The sequence below is a fragment of the Pteropus vampyrus genome, unplaced genomic scaffold (assembly GCF_000151845.1).
Source record: "Pteropus vampyrus isolate Shadow unplaced genomic scaffold, Pvam_2.0 Scaffold143, whole genome shotgun sequence".
NCBI classification, from domain to species: domain Eukaryota; kingdom Metazoa; phylum Chordata; class Mammalia; order Chiroptera; family Pteropodidae; genus Pteropus; species Pteropus vampyrus.
Genome location: NW_011888924.1, coordinates 3,664,675 through 3,682,290, shown reverse-complemented (window position 1 = coordinate 3,682,290; position 17,616 = coordinate 3,664,675). Strand labels below are relative to the sequence as shown.

At 34.2% G+C, this 17,616-nt stretch overlaps 1 protein-coding gene across 1 annotated transcript in view; it reads left to right on the top strand.

Annotated features, from left to right (window-relative positions):
• Positions 1-17,616, top strand: part of TANC2 (tetratricopeptide repeat, ankyrin repeat and coiled-coil containing 2) — a 264,506-nt gene that overhangs the window by 30,300 nt on the left and 216,590 nt on the right. Inside the window, exon 2 of the mRNA XM_011368557.2 lies at positions 7,106-7,177. Within this exon, the coding sequence (XP_011366859.1) occupies positions 7,106-7,177 (72 nt within the window). The remainder of the gene's footprint in view (positions 1-7,105; positions 7,178-17,616) is intronic.

Here is a 17,616-nt window from a genome sequence, read left to right as displayed (position 1 = left end):
CTACTTTGTTTCCCTGTTGTCAGTCATCATCATTGATGCATAGAGGTATCATGAAAATCAAAACATTCTGCATTTAGCAGAACTTTTCTTGAGATATAGATCAGACTTTCTGGGACATTTTGGATTCCTTGGGCAAATATAAGTTAATAACATCACAAGGAAGTTGTTTTTCTGTTTTAGATTTATAGTATACAGCTATGAAAACCTGTGAACTTGCCACTTTTATATTCTGTAAAGCTTTGGAAATAGTTTATAACATACTTTTGAAAAGTAGTAGCTATATTACTGATGGCATTATGTTAGTCAGTATATTTTATTTGGTGAAGAATGCTTCCTTTTCTCTTTAGAGGAAGAGACCCTGTTGATGTTTTCCTAAGAACCAAATCATTTTTATGTAGGTCTGGGATTACCTACAAAATTCGTAATGATAAAAATCATTGAGATTGCTATGAAGGATAAGGCCACAGTGCTTTGGAATAATGCTGCTCAATAGTTTGGATAAGAAAAGGAAAACACCGAAGTCTTTTAAACTGTATCTCATACCACATCAATACCACTTATTGTTTTTTTCTGGAACTTGATTTGATTTGATGAATGCATTAATTTTACAGCTGGCCCTTGACAAAATTAATTTAACAATTGTTTTTGGATTACCCACTTCATACCAGACTCCAAGTTGGCACTGAAAATACGATGAAAAAGGCTTTCAAAGGCACACTTTGAACATTTTACAATCCAGAGATAGTCATATGAATAATTAACTATTATACAGTGTGGCAGTGCTGTAAAACAGATATGTATAATGTGCTATGGAAGCACAGAAGAGGGAACAATTAATTCTTTCTGGCAGGCATTCCAAAAGTCTTAATAGAGAAGCTAGGAAATGACATCTAAGCTGTCTTTTGGTGAAAGGATGTTATTGTTGATCATGATGATAATAGATGAAGATTCCAGTTACCATGTAATAAGTGTTAGTATCAGATGATGTGCTGTATTTTTTGTACATTACTACAATTGTTTCTCACCATAACTCCATGGGTTGTTACTATGTCAGTTTCACTGATGAGGAAACTGAGATTCAGAGAACTTAATTTTCCCAGTCATATAAGTAATAATAATTCATGCTACTGATTGAGTCCAGCTCAGCTCTGCTAAACACCCAGCTCCTTTAATACACGTTGAATACAGTTTGATTATATTGTCAAGTGGAGGTAACTACATTTTAGGTAGCAAAAACAATAAGAATAAATTGCATTTTCTCTTTGAATTATTATAATGCATTTCTTTGAATATCATCAAGTAGTTTGGTGCTGCCTTAATACAGGAGAATGCATTATTTAGGATTTTATATTTGCAAGTAACAGAAAATTTGACTCAGAATTGCTTATATAAGGAGTTAGCAAACTTTTTCTGTAAAATGTCAGGTGGCAAATATTTTAGGTTTTGTAGGCCATATAGTCACAACTACTGAACTGTCATTATAGTGCAAAAGCATCCATATATTGTACGTAAAGGCATGATCATGACTATGTGCTAATAAAACTTTATTTATGGACACTGAAATTTAAATTTCATATAATTTTATGTGTCATAAAGTATTATTTTAACTTCAGTTATTTAAAAATGTAAAAACCGTTCTTAGCTCTCTGTTCAAAAATAGGTGGCAGGCCAGATTTGGCTTGTGGACTAGTTTACTGACCTCTGGTTTATATGATGAAGAGAATTTATTGTCTTATATAACTGTAGTCCAGAGATAGGTGATGTTCTTTAGTAATTCAGTGTCAGCAAGCACTGACTTAGTCCTTCAGTGTCAGTCCAAGCACTGATTCAGCTCCAAGGCTTAGTCCTCTTACCTCTCTTCTCTATCTCTTTGTCTCTCTTATCTATACTCTCTTCTTGGGATGTCATATAGTTTAGGTGTGATTTATGTACTGATAACATATGTATGTCCATCTCTGTTTGTCTAATATGCATCTCAAACTTAGTATGTCCAAAACTGAGCTCTAGATACTCTTCTCATCCTCAAACCTATTCTCTCACAGTCTTCTCTATCTCAGTAAATTGCACATCTATTGTTTGGGCCCAAAATATTGGAATTACTCTTGGCTTCTTTCTTTATTTTACTTTCTTGGTAACAGATTCTCTCTGCTGTGCCTTCAGAATACGTCCAGAATCCGACTACCTCACTACTCAGTCTAAGTGTTCATTCTTGGCCCTGATTTTCACAGTAGCCTCTTAATTGGTCTCCTTCTGCTTCTGCCTCTTAATTGGTCTCTGTCTGTTTCTGCTCTCTTTAGTCGTCCCCTACTTCTGCCCTACCTCAATGATTATTTTGTTTTAGTAGAAGGCAGTGGAGAGTCTTAAGAAGAATGTAGATTTTAAAACACAGGCAATTTTAATTTTAGGATTGCTATTCCTAGCAGTGTGATTCGGGGAAAGTAACTTTACTTCTCTGAATCTCAGTCTTACATTTTAAATGGGCATAATACTTATTTCATAGAAGTATTACTAGTATTAAATGAAATAACGAGATAATGTTGTAAAAGCCTTAACAGCACTGAACCCAACAGAGAATAGATACTGAATAAATTGTGGTTTCTTTTAGCTTTTCTACCCCAAACAAATGTGCTGCTTTTCATCTTTTCTGGTTATTGGAATACGTATGTAGTCAGGGGACATTTTATGTATGTGCCTCTTTATAAATGGCCCTTGGGTAATAAATAAATGTGGCTTATCATCCTGGTCTTCCTTTTGCATTTTCTTTCAGTATCTGTTTATGTTCTCCAATTCATGTCTGTCCTTGTTGGCATAAAGTGAATACATTCTTGTATATGCTTCTTTAAATGTATAGTATTCATACCTGAACAGTAAAAGGGACCAGAGTTCATACCTGAATGGTAAAACTTTATATATGTATTGTATACCATGCAGTTTTAATACCTCCTACCCTTTCTATTAGGGTCATATATTTAAGTTTCTAAAGGAGGATTGAAGACAAACAACTTGAAAAAATTTAACTCATGAAATCTAATCTGACGTTGATGCTAGCTCATTACGTAGTTGAGAAAACTAAAGATAGGCTTGGGCTGCCAAATTCAAGGTCACCTAAGTCGTTTATTTTCAACCGTAATATTTTTGAGCCTGGATTGAGAAAAATAATCATTTAAAGTATCCCCTACTTACAGGAAAGAAAACATTTTTCTCTTGGAATTGTTTAGTCATTTATTACTAACTTTCCTTAACTTAAATTCCTTCGTAGGAAATCACTGGATACTGAATATTCTTTATATGGTTGGTATTTCTCTACTAGAAATGTTTTAGTACTTTAATACACCAGAGTTGAAAGCTGTCTATGAGGTATTTTCTCTTATGACATTTTTCTCTTTGACATAACGGGAATAAGAATTCTATTAATCATGTTTCTCAGTATTAAAGGTATATTGTTTTATATTATTTGCTGGATTTAACTCAGTATGCTGATAAAAAAACAAATGTTCTCTGATGATTATCTCAAATCCCGGAAACCTCAGCTCTGATTTGAAAAGCTAGTACTTGAGTCGGACAGTCAGGTCTTTTTTATTTCCGTGCCCGTTAACATCAGTGGTGTTTCCTCTGTAAAGTTCACAATATATTTGAAGTAAGTCTTTAACTCAAGTTTGCTGAGTAAATTTAACTTCACAGACATAGCCCTGTTCTACCTTCAACACTCCAGGATGAAGTAATCAGTATTATGCAAATGACTTGCTTGGTAACTGAATGTCTTCTGTTTAGTCCATAAATGTAGATGTAAGTCTTATGTGTGGGAGGTCTTATCTATACTGAAGGAATTGTGTGTTAAGCAAAGTAAAAACATTTAAAATACTGTACATCATTGCAGTCTTGCTGGTTTTGGATAATGGGTTCGTTGGTTCCATAAGCATACCACAAACACTTTTAAAGAGGCTAATTTTTTTTTCTACACCATCTTAGGGCAGTGATGAGTTTATTATTTTTAAAAAATCTTTGTTTACTTTTACCTGAGAGTTAATTTCAACTCATGATTAGTCTCCATTGGGATAAAACATGGTTAAGGTTTCAGTCTTAGAGGAGTGAATTACTCAAATTTACTGCAACATATTTCTAATTTTCATTGGCTTGCTGAGTCAAAACTGTGTCTTAAACCATTTCTTGCCTGTATTTTTCCTGTAGGTTGTTTTATTGATACCCTGACATTTTGCAAATCATGCAAATTTAATACTATTTGAAGCCTTGTTTTTATTTTTTTTCTCCTTTTATTGTTTAGGAAGACATTGCTGGTGAGGGTAAATATCTATGTTTTATTCATATTATTTCTCACATACTCCGAGGGCATGTTTTGATGTTAAAACAGAGAATGTGATACATGTATATTACTTTATCAGAAAAATGAAAATTTAAAATATGCCTGAATACGACTGCTGTTCATTGTAATTGATTTCCAAGTAAAGAAGGATACTTACATGAAAAATTAAATGATCACTAGGAAGAAAAATTGACTAGGATCATATTTACGCATCCTGATACTTGATATAAGATGCTATAGATTTCTGGAATAGTTTTCTGTTTTGATAAATGGAAATTTATTAAGTTAATAAATTTATTTATTAAATTCTTTTTCCATAATAATTTAGGACTTCATAATACTTTATCTTTTTTTTTTAATCTATTGAAAGACCTGTCTTGTTTGATCTGCAGAATTTTCCGCAGTCTGAATTTCGTTGATTGTGCACGCAGAACAATTCAACATTTTCTTTTATCTTTTGTTTTTTTCTGAAAACTGACATCTACGTTCAGAGGTTTGACCGGACTCAAGTTTGATTGCTTTGGCAAAACTTTAGTTATTATGTTCCTATCATCAGGAGGCATAGAATGTATGGTTTTTACTCTTTTTGATGTTATTGGCCATTGATGCTTGGTGCCTGTAGAGCTAGCTATTCATTACGAGTTGTGAAATGGTGCTATTCAAATTCTATCTTGTTTCTCATTTATTATCTGAAATAATTTTATAAAGACATCTCTTTTATGTATTCTTTGGCTACTAGTACAGTTTATATAGGAAATATAGACTGAATTGCTTAATTCTCTTATTTCTCCAGTTTTCAAGATAATGACCAGGGTTCCCGTTAACCTCAGAAGGTAACCAGTTAGTGTGGTGGTAGTGTTAGGATCTCATGGCAGTGAGAGCATCTTCACTGCGTCTTTTCGATATGACCTAGTCATATATTGTCTTTGATAGCTTCCTTACTATTGAATATGTTAAGACGTTCCAGGTTTATCTACTGCATTTCTTTTGCTAAACCAGCTAGTTCTTTAAGAATACTTGGTTTCTTTTAATGGAAAATTGCATTTCAAGATCACAGTTTGGGCACTAGGGATGGTTATTGCTACTTGGTCAGTCCCTGGTCTGGGCGTTTTCAGTGGGCTGAGCCAGGATACACCTGCGACATAAGATTATACTGATGTTTCCAATACAGATTCAGTGCTACAGATTTTTTACGTGACTTATTCTGTTGTTATTTCTATAGTTCCTTCCTTCTACACTGAGAATTCTGGTTCTCAAGGAGACGATGGCATTAGAGTATCCCATAATTACTCATTTGCTTTATCCCTGTTTGTAAGCATTACTATCACCAGTTTTGATTACTGAAATGAGTTTAATTTTTTTCATTCATTTATGCTTTCTTCATTTCTTCCCCCATTTGTTTATGGTTGTATAGTATCTGCATTGTCAGACCTTATAGCCATTACATATTGTAATCTCTCCGTTTAAAAACTCTCATTTAGTCTTAATTCTACAATCAATTGTATATGTACTCTTCATCACCAGTCCTTATTTCGATGTCTCTGTAGTCATTTTCATTGCCTAAAGTTAGTTCTCTACTAGAGCTAGGAAGTGATCATGGGAACAGTACTCCCTGAATTTTTGCATGCTGATAACAATTAGTCTTTACTCTTTATACTTAAAGGTACATTTTACTGGATGTACAATCTTTGGCTCAAATTTTTTTCTTTGTGTACTTTAAATATATTATTCCAGTTTCTTCTATTATTTTCCCTTATAAATCATGTGATGTTTTTGCCTAAATGCGCAAAGGATGTTTTTTTTCCTTTAAAGTACAGTCATTTTAGTAGACAATGTCTTGGAGCATAGATCTAAGTTGATTGTCTCAAGTACACATTGTGCTCTTTTAATATGTAGTTTCATGTATCTATGTATATATATGTGTATGTACATATACATGTATTTACAAAGACATGTAATTATATATATTACATACACGCATTTTTTTTCTGGAAGGCTTTTCTGAATTATAGTTTTTAGTATTTGTTCTGTTCTCTCACTTTGGTTTTATCTTTAATGACTTCTATTTTTATCCTTATGCTGGATCTTCTTTGCTTATCTCCAATACTTGTCATCTTTTCGCAAATCCTTTTTAATCTTTTGTTTAATTTTGTTAAAGATTTTCATCCTTTTACCTTCTGTTTCTTTTAAGATCTTATGTTTATTTGATCTTATATTTCTTATAGTTTAGTCTTTATTACTGAAATGATTTTTGTTTTATTTCTAATTCTTGGTTTCTTTCTTCTCATTTCTGAGCTTTTCTGATTCTGATTTGTATTGCTTTTTCATATATTAATATCACTCATAATACATGTGAATGTAATTTTTATTATAGTAAAATACATAGCCTTAGGAATTATTTGTTGTATTTAGACTAATAAGCAGCTCTAATGAATTTAGGCATTGCTTTAAATCAAGACTTCTAAACTGGAATTCTGTGAATGAACTCTAGAGCCAATAACATTGCTTTGTTATATGCAAAGTAGACTATACATGTATGAGAGTAGGGAAAGAACATCTTCATTGTCTTTAGACTTTAAGAAGGGAGAGTAAACCATCCCCACAAAAAATAAGGGTAAGAACCTTTGATTTATATAGGAAATAGCCTCAAATATTTTAATGATTGAAATGATAAGAAATGAAAATAAATGATAGGTACAGTAGTTTTAAATATAGGCAGAACCAGAGAAGATATTACATCAATTTCATGATCTATTTGCTTATTCTCTTTCTAATTTTATGCAGATGGAGGGAGCGAGGAACCACCAGATCGAAGACAGTCAAGTGTAGACTCTCGCCAAAGCCGCTCTGGGCAAGGTAAATTTTCATTACATTTATTATTAAATTAAAAAGAAAAGATATCAGCTATTCCTTCCTAGTACTTAATCTGAGGACTGGGGTTTTTTTGCCAGGTCTACTTTAGATATTCTAGGGCTTTAAATGTTACAATCTTAAAGTGCTGTATGATATCATTTGTTTAAGATAAAACAAAATGCAAGTCTCATGTCATTTTTTAAAAATGACATTAAGGTTTTAAGTAATTTTGGAGCATTGAGGTATATGTCTGGATATCACTTTTGGAATATAACCAAAAGTAAATTTTTAATGGTAATATTTGTTGGAGTATTATCACACTGGCTTTTTAAAATTTTATCAATACAGTATTTGTTGTCTTATCTCTCTTAGGAGATACAGTTTTTGTTTATGATTGTTGTCTTAAGATCTTATTTTCCTTTTTTTGTTTAAAATTTATTATCATTGGCTTCTTACTGATTTTTTTGAAGTGACAGCTTTCAAAGTAGGTAAAAATATTGTTTCAGTGAAGTCTTCAGCTATGCCTTCCTTAACTAACTTATTTAAAATTGCATGACTAGCATCTTCACTTTCCTTTTTCTTCATAGTACTTATCACCTTTGTATTTATTTTATTTTCTCTGTCCAAAACCAGAATGAATGTTCCAAGATTGCAGACATTTTTGTCTGATTTGTTCATTGCTATATTTTCAGTACCAAAAATAAATAACCTGATATATAGTAGTTACAGAAAAAATATTGTTGAATGAAGTGCTCTCTTAAGAGAATGAGAATCGAGAAACCAAACTGGTGAATATATTACATTTCAGGCAGTCATTACTGAGTTACGTTTTTAGAGAAGCTTTACTTACAAATAAAACAAAGCTTAGGTTTACAAATATGCAGTGTTTCAATCCTGGCAAAGCTCTTGGTTCATTTATTCCATAGTCTTGTTTCCTTTTTCTTCCAACTTTGCTTTTCCCAGGTTTTAGAATTATGCTATTTTTAAAATTGTTTGTTGCACAATAAAAAGGAATAATTTATACAGGTTGATTTGGAAATTTTAATTTATACTAATATTTAATCATTCTGAGGAATCTGACTAAAAAGACATACAAACATAGTCATCAGAGATTCCTTAAATAAACAGCTAGATCACTCCATTTATCAAAGCTCCCAATCAGCCTTTTAGTTCTTTTCTCTTAAATATAAGCAGCTAATCAAAGATTACCAGATATTTAAAGAATCTCTCTAATGTATGAAAGATAGAGATTAAAATAAACAGAATAAAGCAGCTTGGAGAGAACGAATTTTGCAAAGGAAAATAATAGAACCATTATTAACAGCCTCAAAGGAATAAGAAAAAATAATACAACCATGAAACAAGAAGGAGATACTATAAAAGAATAATATTCTGATTTTAAAAGAGGCTTTAGACATTAAAATTCTGATAGGAGATCAAAAGCTTTGTTAGAAGTATTAGAAAATTAATGTTGAAGAAATCTCTGGAAAAGTTGAGCAAAAAGACAAAAATTATAGAAAAGAAGCGAGAAGTGTTAAGAAACTTAGCAAGAACAGTCCAGGAATTACACTATTCAAATAATAGTTGTTCCCAAAAGAAAGAACGGAGATAACAGGAAAGGAACAATTAACTAAATGATTCAAGAGAATTTTCTTGAACTTAAAGAACATGAAGTTTCTGGTTGAAAGGCTTACCGAGTGCTCAGTACAGTGGGTGAATATAAACACAAACTAAGATGTATACTATGGTGAAATTTCAAATCATTGGACCAAAGAAGAAATAGACTTGTCATATACAAGGCAATAGTAATCAATCGGCTTTGGACTTCTCATTGGTAGCATTAGAAACTGAATGAAAAATGGAGCATCACTTTCAAAATTCTGAAGGAAAATAATTTTAACATTAGTATTTCATATGCACCGAAATTATTAATGAGATATAAGAATAAAATTAAGATGTTTTACAACATGTAAGGTTTTTTTTAGCCTGCTTTATACTGTTTCCTAAGAATCTGTTGGAGGATGTGATCCATCAAAATGAGAAAGTCAAAAAATAAAAAAATAGAAAGTCAAAAAATAAAAAATGAATAGAAAGTCAGTCAAATAGAACAAAGAAATAGGTTACAGGAAATAAGAAATTTAACAAAGGAGAAAGGTGAAATCTTCAGGATGACAACGAAAAGACAAGGACAGAGGGCAACTAGACTAAACTGGAATAGGTTAGAAACCTCCAGAAGAGTCCTCCTCAGAAATGAGATCGATAGAAACCTCATGTGTTTAATTATCCTTAGGAAAGATTTAGACATAAGGCTCAGGTTTGAATTGGTGATACATAAAATAATAAGTGAAAAAAAATCTAAACTCAAGGTAAAACAATGTGTAGGAAAGGAGATGTTAGAGTAAGTCCTCAGTCCTTTGGACAGAGTGTCACGTAGCTAATGTCCATGCCAGTCACCTCCAGTAGTAAACCTTATCAGTTTACTTCAGTTTATTCTAATATTTTCATTATTTGATTTGGACCATTATGATTGGAATGTGGTACTCTGAAGCGGGATGAGCAAATCTGGCCTGTATGACCTGTCTTTGTACAGCTAATAGATTTGATTTGCTAAGGCAATTTTAATTATTTTTGCATCTATGTTCACGTGGGATATTGACCTGTAGTTTTCTAGTCTGAAATGTCTTTGTCTGATTTTGGTATCAGGGTAATGCTGGCCTCATAGAATTAGTTGAAAGTTCAGAAGTATTTCCTCCTCTTTAATTTCCTAGAATATTTTGTATAGAATTGCTATTACTTCATCTTTAAATGTTTGATAGAATTTCTTAGGGAAGCCATTTGGGCCTGGAATTTTCTTTGTGGGAAACTTTTAAAATACAAATTAAATTTATTTAATTAATTTAGGGCTATTCGAATCATCTTTTTTCTTGAGTGACCTTTTAAAATCTATAGAGTCTGTAGTGGTGTCACTTCTCTCATTATTGATATTGATAATTTGGGTATTTCTTGTCTTGATCATTCTGTATAGAGCTATATCAGTTTTACTGCTCTCAAAGAATCAGTTTCTGTTTTCATTCTGTTTTATGTTACTACTTTCCTATTTTTTATTTCATTGATTTCTGTTTTTGTTTTTTATTATTTCCTTTCTTCTCTCTGCTTTGGATTTAGTTTTCTCTTCTTTTTCTAGGTACTTAATGTAGAAGCTGAGGTCAGTGACACTGGAAGTTTCCTAATACAGGAATTGTAGTGCTGTAAATTTCTCTTGAGCCCTCAGATTGCTGCCCCATCATTATGTCCAGGTTTTCGGTTACATTCAGGGGTTTTAGTTGTATCAGTCAAGGTGGAGTGTGCTTACTCCACCTTAACCCAGAACCAGAGCCCTTTCATTTCATTATACTTTGTGTTTGCCTGTCTGGAGGGATGATTTTCAAAATATTTAATAATTAGTATGCCATAAATATCAACCAACCAGAACAGACAGCAGTCTGTTCAGAACAAACACTAATTGTAAACAACTAATATACCTACATAGGTACACAGTACCTAATAAACTGCTCTACCTGATTGTGGACACAGTTTCTATCACTTTTCCACTAATAATAATAGACATGTAAGGTATGGTGTCTGGTGAGGTGTCTTATCCTTTGAGCATGGGCACTCGCCCCTGTGTGTTAACTAGCTAGATCGACTCCTGTGTGTTAACTAGCTAGATCGGTCTCTTTCTCAGGTTCACTGGATTCTGACTCAGACATACCCACACTCACTGCTCTAGTTTAGGGGCAGAGACTTCTTTTGTCTTCTGCTTATCAAATGTAGGAGATGGGAGATGGCCAGACTACTTGCGCTGAATCACATCCCACCCCACTCATTCAGATCACTACCCCTTGGCACTTTCTGCTCCTTGTATCTATTGCTTCTGTGCTTAAAACAGACCCGGAAACACACTCATCTTTAAGTTACCCTCCTATGCATGCTCTAGGCTATAATTTCCTCAGTCCACTTGTATCTAGTTTCTGTCTTCCGTGGATTTCTTAACATGTCTCCTCCATTGTTTGTTTTTTGTTTAATTTTATAATGCTTTAAGATTTGTTCTTAAAAATACATTTTCTGTCTTTTCCACATTATCCATATTGTTGCTACTTCAGTCTGAACTACCATCATTTCTTCTTTACTACTATAAATAGTGTCCTGACTTATTATTTCCATTCTTGCCAACATACATAGTCTATTGTCCAATCGATATTGTCCAATGTATGATTTGATTTGTTTTAATAAGAGCACAAAACATACACAAAAAGATTTATTAAGCCAACAGTGTTTTATTATATGTAGAATGATAAGGAAAATTACTTCAGTATATAATTTCTTTATCTTAACGTAAGAGTATAGTGGCCTCTGGGAATGGCATCATTGATGTACAAAACTATTTTGTTGTTTTATTAATTATCCAGTGTCTTTCTATCACATTCAGAATAAACTCCAAAGTCTTTATCATTCCTTACATGACCCTGCTTGAGTTGTCCTTTTCCTAAGACAACTCTACATCCTCCCACACCCTCCATTATCAATTCTGTTTCATCTGTGTTGGCCTTTTTGCTTAAACATGTTAAGAGTTTTCTTTGCAAGGCCGGCGCACTTGCTCTTTCTTGACTAAAGGGCTGTCGATTTCTGCTTGGCTTAAAGAATTCTTCTCAGACCATCCTACCTAAACACCCAGCCATAACCTTCACAGTATTTATCACTACCTGAAATTAATTATTTATTTACTTTTTATTGTTGTCTCAACTACTAGAAAATAGGTTTCATTTGAGCAAAGACTTTGTCTTATTTATCACTGTGGCCCTAGAACAGTTGTGTACAAAAATTGGCGGTAAATACCTAGTGTTTAGTGTATTGGGGAGGTATTTGGATGTGCCCAGGCCACATATCGATTTGATGTTCACTTCTATTACATAACTGAAAAAGTAAAGCAGTGTGAGAAATTTGTTGAAGGTAGATAATTTGTCAGACAATCAACTATCCATTGATTTGTGAAATGAGGCTCTTGAAATATGACTGTAAAACTGATTATGCCATTTTAACCCCAGCAGGGTCTTCCAGGGTTGGGTGGTTATCTTCCGCTTTTCATTATAGCATATTGTATAAAATAGGATTATATTATTTACCATATTTGGTCTTAATTGTTGGATTTCTATTTTTCATAGTAATCTAGGAGTTCATTAACAGTAGGATCTTTGCATCTATCATAGCACCAGTGTCTTGCATTTAGGACATCAATTAATGAAGGAAGCCATCTAGGAATTCCAGTTGTATGTTTTGGGAATTGGTACTCAATCAGAATTATTTTTTGTTGTACTAGCTCCATTTTTTTTTTTTTTGCATCAAATGATTTTTAATTAGAAGTCATCTGTACACAGACTGAACTTATTTGATTCTAGATAGTAAATAAGTTCATGAGCCAGTGTGATATTATTGAAACCCAATTTCGATTTACTTTTGCAAAGATTGCATTATGCAGGCATTAGGCTCTGAGATACAAGGTGTACATTGCTATAATAATGCTCATGACTAGCTCTTGCTGGAAGACTGGGAGGCTGTACAGTATTTGGCTTTGCATGATTCTCATTATTTATAGCCAGTTTTATTTGATTTGTACATGCTGGCGTGTCTGTAGTAATAATGTACTAAATTGGCAAATATTCTGTCTTCTGATTCTTTCTCTTTCCTTGTAAGTATGTAAAATATTTAGTAGAAATGAGATGTTCATGTTCTTAAAACATACACAAAAAGATTTATTAAGCCAACAGTGTTTTATTATATATAGAATGATAAGGAAAATTACTTCAGTATATAATTTCTTTATCTTAATGTAAGAGTATAGTGGCCTCTGGGAATGGCATCATTGATGTACAAAACTATTTTGTTGTTTTAGTAGTTTATCATTATAAAAAAAATAATTAAGCTTTTAACAGATTGCTTTAGGAATAAAGAAAATAAACATAACATTTAATAATGTATATGTTTCCGGCTCTGGGTTAAGTGCTTTCACATAATTCTCATTTATTTGTTAGAATAATACTGTGAAATAGGTATTATTTTCAATAGAAAAATGGTTCAGACTTTAAACTGATCTACACCCAAAGTTTTATTCAAATCAGTCTTGTTAGTAGCATGTATTTCCATTCCAGTACTTAAAATACAAATTTGTTTGTTGGTGGTTGGATAAGACTTAGAAAAAAAGATCCGCCCTTAAATGATAAATTCTTCTAAAGTGTCTTTATTTCTAGTACTGTATTTCTTCAGATATGTAGCTTCTCGTTGATTGTTCTTTGTGTAACAATCTTTTTCCCTAAAATTAAACTTGAAATTGGGCCTCTAGCCAACAATTTCTTATTATCTTGGGGTGCTGGGGATGTGTCACTGAACTCATACTGGCATGTGCAAGGATATGTGTGTGTATTATTTTGAATTTTTAAAAAATGCAATTTTTAAAATGCAATTTTAGTTCTGTTCTTTCCCAATTCACAGTATAGTATGGCTGTCTCTTCAAGAACATACTGAAATTCTGATTTCTTAAAAATCTGTATAATGGTCCATAACATAAATAACCCATTATTTATTCCACCATTTCCTCATTTGTGTATGAGTGTTCGTATTTTCAAAGTGATTCATAATAATTTAGAAACATCTTAAACTCTTGGTCTGTGCAAACCCCAAGGACATTTTATGTCAGGACATATAAAGTTTCCCACTTAGTATTATGATAATCAGCCTACTTAACACTTAGAAGCCTTGTACAGATCACTCCTTGCTTATCCATATTTATGAAAGAAAAGGAATAAAATCATGGCAACTAGAAAGGTTGGGAAAGATATGTTAAATATGTAGAAATATTTTGATTTAGAATATTCTTATCTGAATTTTTCTGGCAAGAGGTAAAAATCATTAAAAACCTCTTTGAAAAACTAAATGTTTTAATGAAAGGTTATAAACAGTTGTATAATAAAGGATAAGGAGGGGAACCTATTAGTAAAGCCTGGGGTAAAATTATAATCGAGCAAATATATTTTTTGTTTTGCTTCATTTGAGGTGAAGTTTGGATTTAATAAGTTTTATTCCCAGTGAGACATTGAAGAGCTGGTTCCCACAAGGGGGCAGACTGAGATAACCTAAAAACCTTCACATTATGAACAATATTTATTTTAAATTCATAGTCGATTTATTAAGAAGGAAGTGGAAATCACCAGGGGCTAGAAATGAGAGATGACTGGCTGACCATCCCACGAATGGTGCCATATATTGGGGGCATCTCTCTACCTCTTCCCCAGAGCATGCAGCATTCATGGACTGTTGACAGGTTGGACACTCCATTGTGGCTATAGTCAGATTGGGCTTGGTGAGTGAAGTCCATAGTGCTGAGCTCATGTATAAATTCCATCACTGGCCTCTTTGTTAATGAATCCATTGGGCAAGGAAAGAGCAGCTGGGTAAAGAGACTGGCCGAGTGCCCCCACACAAGTTATCTTATTTACTGGGTTATTAAGCATCTTCTCTACAGAGTTTGCTTTTTGGTAAGCATTCATTTGGAACACAAATTATGTCATACTGTTTGCTCTTTCAAAGAGGTCTGTCCATATATCTCATCCTCAAATTGACATTTCATCAGTTTTTTTAATCGTTCCAAATCCCTGAGTATCCAGTCATACCATTAAACACTGTCTACGAGTCAGTATAGGACAGTACCTTTGTCATCTCTTCTTCCAGGCAAAAATGAACAACTAAGTACTCTGGCCAATTTCTGCCACTGGAAGGGTTTCCCTTTGTCACCGTCCTTCAAGACTACCCTAGAGTGGGGCGGTAGTGTTGTTGTCTGCATGTTATCATGTAGAGCTCTCAGTAAACAAGCCTGATTTTTTTTGCCCCCAGTGGGATGGTCACAGATAATTCTCCATGAGATCAGATATGTCCAGATTGAGATACAGTAAGAGTGGGAACCTTGGGCATCTGGGCCACTTGCTCATGCAGGCCTTCAGGACCTTCTCAAGCCTGATCTAATGTACAGCTCTTCCTTTTGATGATAAAGTGCTGCTATACACACCAACCATATTGTTTTGTTGGTTCAACAATACTTAGTTCACAATGGGCTACCCAGATCACATGATAACATGGGGTCCATGGTCAGCCATTTGTTCTAAGGCCCTGTGGCAAGCTAAAAGCTGTTTTTCCAAAAAAAGGATAATAGTTATTTGCACAGGATGCCATAGTTTTTAAATACAATACTAGAGCTCTACCCTGAGATTCATTTGAAGTTCTTCAGTAAGCACCATACAAGATTCGTATCTGCCACAGGTACTTCAAGCAACATTGAATCTGGTGGTGGAAATATATAAGCCAAGTGGCAAAGCAGCTTTCACAGCAGCCCATACTTGTTTCAGAGCCTTCTGTTGATCTGGGCCTTTCTCACATCCAGAGTCTTGGTAAGTGGTTCATAGTAGCATACCCAGATGAGGTACAGGTTGCTTCAAAAAGCCAAGGGGTGTTTTACATTTTTCTCAGTAGTAAGAGAGAGTAGGTGCAGCAACTTCTTCGCCTTGGAAGGGCTATCTTGGATTGCTCAAGACCGTAGGGCTCATAGAAATTTCACTGATGTGGAAGACCTCTGAGTTTTTGTGGGATGTATTTCCCACACTCCGGCATGCATGTGTTTTACCATAGTATCTACATTACTTGCTGCTTCCTGTTCATCAAGTCTAATCAGCATGAAATTATCAGTGTAGTGGACCAGCCTCATGCCCTATGAAATGGAAATGTTAAGGTCCCTATGGATTAGAATGTTACCTAGAGCAGGAGGACTAGTAGGATGAATATAGGACAGTGAAAATGTATAGCTGACCCTGACAGCTGAATGTATATTGCTTATGATGATCTCATTCTCAGGTCAGTAGCTACAGACTAGATGCCAGAGATATGTTTATTTGCTTTAGCAATGAAAACACATCTAAAACAGCAGCACCACTGGGAGTCATACCTGAATAAGTTACAAAAATTTATTGTCATTCTCCAAGTTTTGTCTATCTTCTGTATAGCCCACATAGATTAGTTGAATGGGAATATGATAAGAGTCATCACCTTTGATGTTTCCAGTGTTTAGTGATTGGATCATACTTTTTACCTTATACTCTAGAAGCTGATGGCACTTGATTCTGCATATAGGTCTAGGAACTTCATTGTACAATATGGTCTTTGGCTACATGTGGTTATTGAGTACTTGAAAGGTGGCTAGTCTGAAGGGAGATGTGTTGTATGTGTAAAATGCACACCATATTTTGAGACTTTCCATCTCTATTTTTTTTTCAAGAATGTTTGCCTTTACTTATTGAAGCATTGTTGTAATAGTTGCTTTAAGGTCTTTAGTTTTTAATTCTAACATCTGTATAATCTCAGGAATGACATCTGTTTATTGACTTTTTCTTCTCAAGTTGAGATTTTCCTATTTCTTCATATGCCATATAATTTTGGATTATATCCTGGACATTTCGAATATTATGAAAAGAGACCCTGGGTTTTATTTAAAACCCAAGGAGCATGTTGATTTTTTTGTGTGTATGTCATTGCCCAGTCAACCAAATTATGTTTAGGGCACAGTTTCCTACCTGCCTTCTGGGAGCTGTGGTTTAAATGTGTCAGTTCAGTTTTCTAAGCATTTGCAGTACCATTCAGATTAGTCACGCATATGGGACCCAGGATCCATTCCGAGAGTAGAGAGGTGGTATCTTGTTGGTCTGTTCTCAAAGTCTGTGGTATGCTGTTTACGGTCAGATCCTTGCATGCAGAGTTCAGAGGTGAGCCCAGAAGTTCATATATGACTTGATGGGATTGTTTTCTTTGCTATCCCTCTTTATCCCAATCTCACCAACACTTTCCACCTCCCCAAGCCCTCCTTTCCCATACTTGGGCTAAAAAACATGGGCCATAGTTTTCCTGTTTTGCTCTTCAGTTCCTGCAACTGTGTCTGTATCCAGATCAAACAATAACAGGACAGGGAGAGGGGGAAAAGCAGTGAGGATTTGCTTCACACTCTTCGGATCACAGTTCCTAGGGTCAGAGAAAAAGGTTCCCTTCTCTCAGAGTTTTAAGTATCTGCCCTGTCGCCAGTACCGTCCGTGTGCTGTTGCAGTCATAGAGTCTCCCGGAGACTGGGATAGAAGAGAAGAGAAAAAAAGAGAAGGATTTCCCCTGGTCTCTCAGACCAGTAAGGGCCCTCTCTCCTGTTCCTCACCAGAAAGGGAGGTACTTTCTTGGAGCTTTCTCTTACCTAGTGTACACTTGAGTTTTGAGCTCCTTTGAGTCCAGGCCAGGCGATACCTGAGGAAAAAACATGGTCATCTTGCCACCACTTCAGTGGAACTCCATATTCTGTGTTCCCTTCCCAATCTGCCACTACT